The sequence below is a fragment of the Marmota marmota genome, unplaced genomic scaffold, assembly GCF_001458135.2.
Source record: "Marmota marmota marmota unplaced genomic scaffold, marMar, whole genome shotgun sequence".
Classification (NCBI taxonomy): domain Eukaryota; kingdom Metazoa; phylum Chordata; class Mammalia; order Rodentia; family Sciuridae; genus Marmota; species Marmota marmota.
Window position 1 is genome coordinate 2,198,591 of NW_026000171.1, and position 10,986 is coordinate 2,209,576.

Here is a 10,986-nt window from a genome sequence, read left to right on the forward strand (position 1 = left end):
TAAAAAAAATTTAAAAAAAATAAATAAAATCTAATCTTTTGGCAATTTTGAAATATATATTATTATTAACTGTGGTCACTATGCAATAAAATAGGTCACTAAAACATATTCCCCAGTCTATTTGAAACTTTGTGCCCTTTGATCTACATCTCCCCTTTCTCTGTCCTTCTACTTCAGTTATCATTTTAAGTGTAAATAATCCAAACATACAAGTTAAAGGAGAGATAGTTAGGTTGGATTAGAAAACAAGACCCAATGATATGCTTTCTACCAGAAATCCACTTTAAATATGAAGTGTTTAGTAGGTTAAAATTAAAAGAATGAAGAAAAATTTACTATGCATACTCTCACCAAAAGACACCTGGAGTAGCTGTATTAGTTTACAACAAAGTAGACTTCAGAACAACAATGGATCAGGGATAGAGATGGACATAACATATTAAGGAGTCATTGCTCCAAGGAGTCATAGTAATCCTAAATGTATATGAACCTAACAAAAGAGCTTCAAGATACAACTGGACAATCTAGAGGAGACATGGAAAGATTCACACTATAATGGAGGATTTACCATTTTTCTGTCAGTAATTGATAGAGCATGTAAGCAGACAATCAGTAAGGATTTGGATATCTGAATAGCAAATATTACCAGCCAAGTTGACCAAACTGACATTTATAGAACATTTCATCCAACAACAACATAATACATATTCTTCTCAAATACATACAAATACAAACAAAGGCTCATAAACTTTTTTCAAATTTTATTTTATTTTGAAACAGGGTCTCCTTATGTTGTCCACACTGGCCTTAAACTGGCCTTGCTTCTGCCTTTCCTCCCCAAAAGGCTAGTTTTGCTGAGTATAGAAGCTGTAGTTTGAGCTCAAGGTATAATTCAGTGGTAGAACACTGGCCAAGAATATGTGAGACCCTGAAATTATGGGTGTGCACCACTAAGCCTGGCAAGGCTCATAAACTTAAAAAGTAAAACATCTAGTGCTGGTAGCTCTGTGGCAAAGCACTTGCCTAGCATGTTTGAGAACCTGAGTTCTGTCCCCAGCACCAGCCCCACAAAACTGTGTATCTTTGAGAGATATTCTATATCTCATATATCTCCCAGAATATAAACTCAACTCCAGGGATAAGGATTACTGAGTGAGAAGGGGCATGAAATCATCTTTCAGAAACTGTATATCTGGGGATGGTAACATATAAATATCTACATATGTAACAATTCTTCAGGCTGTAAATTTAAAATTAGCATACATTACACATTTTACTATATTTAAAAAAAAAACAATGTAGTGATTTCCTAATTTCTATTATAGTTTAGGAGTCTGAGTGACCTGCTTCCAGCCTACTTCTCCATTCTCATTCTATTCCCAAACTTCAGGCAAATTATTTTTCCTATCACAGGGCCTTTGCACATATCATCCATTCCACCAGGACCCACCCAATCAACCATTTATTTTTCTTTGGGGTGCATTTTGAATTTCCTCTGGGAGGCGTTTCCTGATCTCTAAGTCCAGATTAGGTGCCTGATAATGTGTTAGTGTTTCTCTTTTGTAGTACTCATCTCACTATAATTATGTCACAGGCTCCACGAGGCTGTGAAAAAAAAATGAGATCTCATAAAGAAATGAGATCTTTTATGAATAATCGTTACGAATCAAGTCTGCCTTGTTGCTGTTTTATCTTAAAATGCCTGGTACATAGTAAATGCTCATTCAGTATTTTTCCAAATGTTAATTTTCAAAGTGAGGCTCAGATTAATTTAACAAACTAACAGGCAAGCCTCAAAATATAAGCTAGAATACAAGCCCATCAGCACATCCTGGTAACTGTATTTCCAAGGTATATCCCCAATCCATCAATTTTTCTCATCTCTTTGTTGCAATAGTTTCCACCTGATCTGTCTGGTCCCAGTTCTTATTTGTTATGGGTTGGATTGTTGTGTAATAGTAAGATATGGATGCTTCTTTAGCATAGCAAGACTAATACTTGTTTCAACTCCTGCTTAACAAGAAATTGCTGTTAAAATCGGGAATAAGATGGAAGTGTTTATTACTGTTTAACATTATTCTGGAGGTTCTAAGCAATGCATTTAGACAAGATTGAAAAACAGGTGCTAGGCGCAGTGGCACATGCCTCTAATCCCAGTGACTCAGGAGGTTGAAGCAGGAGGATCACAAATTGGAGAACAGCCTCAGCAACTTTGGCCCTAAGCAACTTAGTGAGACCCTGTATCAAAATTAAAAAATATTTTTAGAAAGGTCTGGGGATGTGGGCTGGGGTTGTGGCTCAGTGGTAGAGTGCTTGCCTAGCATGTGTGAGGCACACGGTTTGGTTCTCAGTACTGCATACAAATAAATAGAGGTTCATGGACACTAAAAAAAAAAAAGGATATATATATATATGGTCTGGGGATGTAGTTTACTGGTAAAGTGCCCCCTAGTTTCAATCCCCAATGCAAAAAAAAAAAAGAATATAAAAATTGGACAGCAGACATAATTTCACATTACTTATAGGTGATAACCTGAGAGAATTAATTAAAAACTATTATGTATGATGAGAGAATTCATTTGGTAGTAGCTAGGTTTTAAAAAATTAAAAGATCTCATTTCTTTATCTCTTACAAAGATAAAGCACCTGGGAATGAACTTAATAAGAAATGCTAAGATCTGTACTAAGAAAACATTCGGGTGGTACCGCAGGGACACAAATAGAAAGGTACACTGTGTTCTTGATAGGAAGATGTTCATTCTCTCTAATTAATCTATAATTTTAATGCAGCCTCAATGCAGATGCCTTTAGGAGTCTGTTTGGTAATAATACAGTATAAGAGCTATGATCCTAAATTTGAATGGTGTCACAGGGCTTTGCCTCAGCACCATTTCTTTAAACATTTTTTTCTGCTTTTATTTTGTTGAAAAAGATGTATAAAAAGTTTTTTTTTTTTTTTAAAACTCTAAGCATACTGGAACAATTAAGGACTCATGTCATTTGGCTCTATCATATAGAAGGAGGAGGAAGATTTATCTTTGTAAAGATACAACTTGTCATTATTTACTTCCTGCAGAAGGTAGGTGTATCTAATACTTCACAGACAACCTTAAATAACCCATCCATTCAGTTGGCTCAGACGATTCCTGGGGTATGTGTTTTGCTGCCACGCTGTCTTGATGAACGCCAGTAACAGAGTTCCTAACCCTGGATCTATGACAGTGGCCTTTTATGGAAGGAGCAGTCAGCTGGCAGCAGCTCCCCTAGCAATCTTTCAAGCTAGGATTGCCTATAGCTGGCAGAATGGAAGATAATTTGGGGGAGGAGGGCAAATATTTGCTAATAAGAACATTAGAGAACTCTTAACGTTTTTGGGGGGATAAAACAAAAAGAAACAAACAAAAAAATCACGAGTGCTCCTGAGCTAAAAGGAGGCCAGCCATATTTCTATTCATCAATAGACTCTGAACTTGGCCTTTTGCATTCTGTTTCATGTGTACATCCTTCCCTTCACCCGGCTCTAGAAAACACTGTTCACTTTGTGCAGGGGCTAGACATTTGGGAGTTGATTGAGACTTAAAGTCTGTGGAACACAGAGAGATCCCAGTGAGAAGCCAGCCCCTTCTACCATTTAAAGAAATTCTGGGGTCTGGGGGATGTAGCTCAATGGCAGAGTACTTGCCTAGCATGTGCAAGTAGGTTCCATCCCCAACAACATAAAAATGAAAACAATCAAATTCTGAAAGGGTGTGATATTAAGTTTTTATCACCCAAGAGGCCTCTAGAGCCAGATTGAGTGCACAACCTGGCTTTGCCATTTTTGGCTAAATTTATTGTCTTTAAAAATCAGGCAGGCCAGGTGTGGTGGCACATGCCTATAATTCCAGTGACTTGGGAAGCTGAGGCAGGAGGATTGCAAGTTCAAGGCCAGCCTCAGCAATTTAGGGAGATCCTGTCTCAAAATAAAAGGGGGGAAGCTGGGGATGTAGCTCAGTGGTAGAGCACCCCTGGGTTAAATCTCTAGTACCCATTCTCCCTAGAAAGTTAGCATTTCTTATTAAGTTCATTCTTAGGTGCTTTATCTTTGTAAGAGATAAAGAAATGAGATCTTTTAATTTTTTAAAAACTGTGTCTCAGTTTCCTCATTTGTTAAACAGGAGTAATATCTACCTTGTGGAGTTGTGAGGATAAATAATTTGTGAGGATTAAATAAATTAATTAATAAAGTATTTAGAATCCTGCCTGACATGTTGGCAATTTCTGGCCAAAGTTGTGTTATTACCTTATTATCTGAATTACATATGTGGGTTTCTCACAGAAATACCTTTGTGGGGTTAATTATATTTTAATATCTTGACCTTTGCCTCTGATATTGCCCTGATGGATTAGGGTTTCTATTTAAATCCCAAGAAGCTAGCCAGGTGTGGTAGCGCAGGCCTATAATCCCAGCAGTTTGGGAGGCTGAGGCAGAAGGATCGCAAGTTCAAAGGCAGCCTCAGGAATTTAGCGAGGCACTAAGCAACTCAGTGAGACCTTGTCTCTAATAAAATTCAAAATAGGATTAGGAATGTGGCTCAGTGGTTGAGTGCCCCTGATTCAATTCCTGGTACCACACCCCCAAAATCCCAAGAAAATAAATTATTTGAATCTCAATCTCCTCTTTATTTGCATGTGGTTAAATTCATAAATATACTTGCCATTTTTCCCCCTTCCCAAACTCTCCCCCATACCTAGTAACCCTTCCCAAACCCCAGTTTTCATTGACTTGCTTTCCTCTCCTCCAGGAGGTAAGAGGAGGGATGGTCCTCCACATAACTTCATCTTCATTCAGGGTCCATCTCAGTTCACAAGAAGTATGGGCCCTCAAAGGGTCTCTGAAACTCAGGGATGAGCACCACAAATCCTTTAGAGGTCCCAGGATGTCCTTGCAAGTGAACATGTGACTGGCTCCCCTGTGTGCCATGCTTTGGATGCAGAGTGCCACAGTGGGCAGAAGTTTAGCGTCATATGCCCTGTTGGTGCCTGAGGCTGAGCTGCTGCAGCCCCAGTGGGCAGGTGGGTCTGCAATAAGTTCTTGGGCTTGCTCAGGCAGTGGTGAGAGTCCTGTAGTGGGCACTGTACCCAGCGAGTACGTGACCCTGCTCTCCAAGAGGTGTCTGAGGCCCGGTCCTTTAAAGCTCTGCCTCTCAGGGCCCTGCGCAGGCTCCATGTGAGTTCTGTGTGGGTAGGCAGCCTCCGAGGAGAAGGTGCTCTTGGGCCTCTCTTTTCCTTGTGTTTCTCAGACACCGTCAAACATGGGTGACCAACTAGCTCCTTGGGCCCCTGTTAGAGGGCATGGCAACCCATTGTCTCTGTCTCAGCCAGATGCCAAGCTTTCCCGTCTTCTTGGTAGGGTGTAGAGAGCTCAGAAGATACAGGGGCACCCTCTTCAGGAATGGGGTATGGAGGCTCAGGGGGAGCTGTGGGGTCTCCAGGACCCCGTGTTCCCCCCAATACTGGACCATTATAGATGTAGATGTTGCCAGTGACGGTCACAGAGCCACCGGTGACATGAATGCCATTGGCACCTGGGGGAAGGGAAGTGGAATGAGAGACGTCAAGGGAGCCTCGTGAAGGAATGCCCCATAATGGAGCAGACTGCTGCTCCCTGAAATCTTCCAGCCTCCCGCTCTTCCCTCCCTGTCCCCTTTCCCATTTGCTACTGGCTTCTTGAGCTCTAGGTATATTTCTGTTTCTGAGTTTTCCGCTCTTCCTCTCTCTAGTTGTGACACTCTGGCTGGTTGTCAGGAACTCTGTCTTGACTCTGCTTTGGTCTTTTTGTTTCATCTGGCCATATTTCCCCTCCGTGCTACCATCCCTCCTTTTGCTTCTTTAACATCCCTTCCTCTCCACACTCCCTTCTCCTTGCTGGCCTGCCCAGGCTCACTCACCATGGGCCACATGGCCTTGCTCCCCAGACTCGGCCTCCAACTCCCTGGTCTGGATCAGAGGGCTCTGCTGTTGTAGCACCACTTCCTCCAAAGCTGGAGTTGGTGGGGGCCCACCAGGGGCTGGGGACAAGTCTCCAGAGTTGGGCAGAAGTGGCTCTACCAGGTCAGGGAAATGTGGGTTGGCTTTCGGAGGAGGACACGAAGGGGATTCCTCCCCCTATGGAAGAGAGACAGAGAATCAACCAATGATAAATGACAGAGATCCCCATCTTTTATATCCTATGCCATGCTTCAGCAATTCACTACCAGTTTCTGCTCCTCACCATGCCCCCTTCCTCAGGGCCTTTGCACTTGATGCTCCCCCCACTTCCTAGAGCACTTTCCCCAAGACACCTCTCTGGTGGGCTCCCTCATTTCTTCTCTGCACAAATAGGAGCTACCAGAGAGGCCTTCCCTGTCCACTCTGTTTAAAATAACATACCCCGATCCTTTGTCACTGTCCCCCTTCCCTGCTTTATTTAGTATTATATTAACCTGATATTTGGTTTATAATTCTTATTCCCCAGCATGTAAACTCTAGGAGGGGCGGTGCTTTCCTTTGCTCACTGCTGTACCCCCATTTCCTAGCACAGTGCCTGGTACATGGCTTAATAAACTATTAGTTGAATGAATGAATGTTGAAGCCTGAAGAGTTTTTCTGGTCTGCTCCCTGCTGTACCTCATCACCTCCGCCCCTTCTTGCTGTCTTCTCAGCCTCCCCCATTACCTCTGGATGCGTCTTGAGCAGAGATCCTGCAATGCAAAATGAAATGGGTGAAAGGCCTCCAGCCCCGGCCTTTCCCCCCGCCACACCCCATCCTCCTGTGTTGCTGCCCATCCTGGGATCCCAGAAAGAACAGGCTGTTATTACTCTGTCCCCTGCCTCAGAATGAGGGCTTAGGTGGAGAGAATGACATTTATTTTGGGGGACAGGCATTAAGAGCTTTGAGGGGGTGGGAAGAGGTAGAAGAGTTTGCACTGGGGAAGTTGAATATCCCTCCCGACTCCCAACCATCCATGTGGGAGCTGAGGGCATCTCCTTCCTACCCAGTTTCCTGCAGAGAGAGGGATGGCTCTTCCAGGTGCAGGCGAGGACAGTGGTGAGGAGCAGAAAGGAGACCAATGGCAGCAGGATGGCCAGCACCAGCATGGTTCCTGCCAGGACAACAGATGGGGCGGGTGGTGTGCGTGTGTGATGATGGCTGGAAGGGAAGAGGGGGAGGAAGCCAAGGAGGAGGCTTCCTGTTCTCTGGCAACTCAGACAGAGAAAAGGGGGAGCAACTTTTTTGCTCTGGTCATAATGTAGAATTAGAGCCATTTCCCTTGGGTTGTAGAGAAGGGAACTAAGCTGGGCTTGGGGAGGACCTCTTGACAGCCACAGAGACCCTGTTGTGGAGAGATATGCTTAGGGTAGTGTACATGCCTCTTGCTCAGAGACCACCAATGGGGCTGCCTTGTGGGTGAGAGATGGGAGCTTGGGCAGCTGGTTTTCAAAGGGCTGGAAGTGGTGGGTGGGAGGCAGTAGGGGAGGGTTAGTCTTGGGGTTGTAAAGACATTCAGGACACAGGGTAGAGCCACATTTCTGTGGACTTGGCCATCTTACATACAGACCACTGCAGAGGAGCTGGGATTGCTGCTGTATATGTTACACCTGGGTTTCTTCCCCGTGGTGTGATTTTAAGTCATATCATTTATTTAAATATCAAATTTTCATACACAAAATAAGCAGGTTAGCTTATATACTCTCTAGTCATTTCTAGCTCTAACATGTCAGTTGTATTTGATACATAATTAAAAATTCTGAGAGGACATAGAAAGATATTTAGGATATACTGTTGAGTGAAAAATCAGTTTACAGGGGTTGGGGTATAGCTTAATGTGAGAGCTGTGCTTAGCATGAGTAAGGTCTCTGGGGTTCAATCCCCAGTACCAAAAAAGGAAAAGAAAAGGAAAGAAAAGAATAATTAGGTTATAAAATGTTAAAATCACTCCATTTTAGTTAAAAATTTCTATGTATACATATGCACAAGAAAATGTCTGGGAGAATATATATCAAAATAATAAAAGTGAATATGCTAAGCAATGGCTCTGTGAGTAAGTTTGTTTTGCTTATTCTGAATTTTCTAATTTTCCACGGTGTGCATACATTATGGCACGGAATTTAGAGTAAGAAAGACCTAAATACAGATCTTAATAATTCCAGTTACCACCTGAGTGATCTTGGGTAAGTCACTTAATTTCTTTGATTTCCATTTCTGCATTCTGTCAGTGAGGATAATAATAGGATCTCCTTTGTAGAATCATTAAGAGGATTAAATGAGATAGTGAATGGAAAGTGTTTAGATTGCCTAACATAGTTCTCAATAAATGGAAGCTATATGTCAGCTATAATTAAATCTCAGTGTTGGAGTATTTCTTGGCATCTTATTATATATAACTTTAAAAGTGTGTGTACTGGTCAGAATGGCAGTCCTCAAGAATACAAATAATAATAAATTCTGGAGAGGATGTGGAGAAAAAGGAATACTTTTACATTGTTGTTAATTAGTAAATCCACTTGGAAATCAGTGTGGAGGTTCCTCAAAAGACTAGGCATAGAGCCACCATACTGACCCAGCTATTCCACTACTTTATATTTACTCTGAAGAATTAAAGTCATCATACTACAGTGATACATGCATACCCTTGTTTTTAGCAGCACAATTCACTGTAGCCAAACTATGGAACCAGCTTAGGTGCCCATCAATGGATGAATGGATAAAGAAAATGTGATATATATATAATGGAGTTTTATTCAGAAAAAGAAAAATGAAATTGTTATTTGCAGGGAAACGTATGCAACTAGATATCATTAAGTTAAGTGAAGTAAGCTAAATGCAAAAAGTCAGGGGTCATATTTTTCTCTCATATGCAGAAGCTAGAGAGGAAAAAGGAAAAAAAAAGGTTTGTGGGGGGAAGGGATCTCGTGAAAATCAAAAGGAGGTCCATAGAGGAAAGGTAGTAGGGAATGAAGGCAGGGAGGGAGGGGGAAGTGATATCGGACAAATTATATTGTTATAGTGTGTGTATGTACAAACAGGTAACAACAAATCCCATCATTATGTACAACTATACTGCACCAATAAAAAAAAAGTGGGAAAAAAAAAAGTGTCCTGACCCCACCTTGTGTCCCTCAGTCCTCACTCCTCACCTGGCATCTCAGGAGGCAGTGGCTCTGGTGGTTTTATGCAGATTGTGTCAGATTCGGGGGTGCCTGGAGCTTCTTCCACCAGGCCTTGGTCCTCACACCTGCAGAAGAAAGAGGATTGATTGTGATCTCCTGCTCCTGTCTCCAGTGCCTAACTCAAGGGATATGGGGTGGAAGTGGCCAAATGAGCGCATGGAATCAAGGATGGGAGCAGCTGGGCTTCTTTGAGGGTAGAAAGGCATAGGCAGGGGCACTCACCTGGTGTGGGGTTGGCAGTGGGCGTAGCGAGAGGAAGTGTTCTGGAAGTGTCCTGCCTTACAGGGGATACAGTTGTTGTCATCCTCCCTGATTTCATCTGGCAAGAGAAAGGAAGGCCAGCACAGGTGAATGGGCAAAAGGACCCTATAAAGGGTCTCCTGTTTGCCAACCACCCTGTGTTGTAGCTCTCACCTTCCCCAGCTCTGCTCTGCTGCCTGCCATTTTGCCCATGCTTCCTCAATGCTGAGAGGAGCCCCCTGTGCTCCAGCATCCATCCCAATTCCATTTCCCTGCAAACCCCTTCTGTGATTCTTTTGCATGGAATGAGAAGAAGCATTTTATGCCAAAGAGACTACCTGGCATTGGCCATGGCACAGTTCCATGCTCCCTGCCCTCACTCAAGCTCAACACTCAGCCTCCTTTCGTTATCTGCCCTCAGTGACCTCTGACCTTTAAGCTCGACTTCAGTGCCGGGCGGGCACTCTGAAAGTAGATCACAAAACACACACTCAGGGGCTCGTTGGGCACAGAACATTCCTGGCTGGCAGCGACACTCAGTTTTGCGATGGCTGGTGCAAGGCGCAACCTCCTTGAAGCCCAGCACTGGTGGGGAGATGGGAAAGCTCAGAGAAGGGCTATGCTCCAGGAAGTCCCAACCCTGAGCACATCTCCACTCACCTGGGTCACAGGGGCGGCACATCTGGCAGATGGTGAGGTGGTTCCAGTGCTCATTGTAGGAGTTTTCAGCGCACATGGCACAATGTGTGTCCTGGCTATGGTTGCATTCAGCTGTGACATAGGTGCCTAGGATATGAGTGGGGCAGCAACAGGGCGTCAGGACAGCTGGCATTCCACCGTCACCTCTGCTGCTTGCTTGCTTGGTGACTCCAAGCCTATCCTCAGTCTCCTTGCCCCCTGCATCCTACATGGCTGTCCAGCGACTTTTCAGTGAGGAAAAGGACTCAGAGGCCCACTGAAGAGGGCAAATCTCAGTGCCTGCATATGAAACGGCCCATGTTTCTCACTGTCACTATGGACACTCACTGTGGACAATGTCCACCTTTCCTCTAACCCACCTCCATGCCCCAGGCTTCCTGGGACCACCGCCTCTCACCTGGGGGGCAGCGGGAGCAGCAGAGCTGATGCTTGGGTTCGTAGTACTCCTTTTCCTGGTCCCAGCAGGTTTGGTTCTTCGATCTGTATGGGGGCACCTTCAAGGGGAGAAGGAGGTGAGGGAGAAGAATGAGTCAGGGGTCAGCGTGAGAGGGCAGAGGGACTGGAGAGCAGGCTGCTCACACCCTCTTCCCTACCATCACCAGCCACTGGGCCCCTCCCTCACCAGCTGGGGTTGGGATGTCACTAGGAGCCCGCAGAGGCCCAGCAGGAGTGACCCCCAGGCCAGGCCGCAGGGAAAGACCGCCCAGGGCAGGCGCATGGCGGCCACTGGACCCGTCGACCAGGCGTGTGGAGGCCTGGGAGGAAGGTGGGAAGCCTATACGTCCAAAGCGGCGATGGCGGCTGCTTCCCAAGCCCAGCGGCTGGGCCGACGTGCCCCCCGGGGCCGGGAGCGGC

At 44.5% G+C, this 10,986-nt stretch overlaps 1 protein-coding gene across 4 annotated transcripts in view; it reads right to left on the minus strand.

The window, feature by feature from the left end:
• Window positions 1–4,638: 4,638 nt before the first annotated feature.
• Window positions 4,639–10,986, minus strand: part of Ltbr (lymphotoxin beta receptor) — a 15,229-nt gene continuing 8,881 nt past the window's right edge. The window contains exons 1-10 of one of the 4 annotated variants that reach the window (XM_015500727.2): window positions 10,754–10,986; window positions 10,529–10,625; window positions 10,093–10,218; window positions 9,865–10,017; window positions 9,415–9,511; window positions 9,160–9,257; window positions 7,017–7,124; window positions 6,649–6,722; window positions 5,931–6,147; window positions 4,639–5,567 (exon numbers count right to left, since the gene is read on the minus strand). The exon at window positions 10,754–10,986 is cut by the window's right edge and continues 95 nt beyond it. In XM_015500727.2, coding sequence (XP_015356213.1) covers window positions 5,326–5,567; window positions 5,931–6,147; window positions 6,649–6,722; window positions 7,017–7,124; window positions 9,160–9,257; window positions 9,415–9,511; window positions 9,865–10,017; window positions 10,093–10,218; window positions 10,529–10,625; window positions 10,754–10,849 — 1,308 coding nt within the window. In that variant the 5' untranslated portion in view covers window positions 10,850–10,986 and the 3' untranslated portion in view covers window positions 4,639–5,325. The remainder of the gene's footprint in view (window positions 5,568–5,930; window positions 6,148–6,648; window positions 6,723–7,016; window positions 7,125–9,159; window positions 9,258–9,414; window positions 9,512–9,864; window positions 10,018–10,092; window positions 10,219–10,528; window positions 10,626–10,753) is intronic. The other 3 variants (XM_015500728.2, XM_048787658.1, XM_048787657.1) reach the window with 3 other exon arrangements.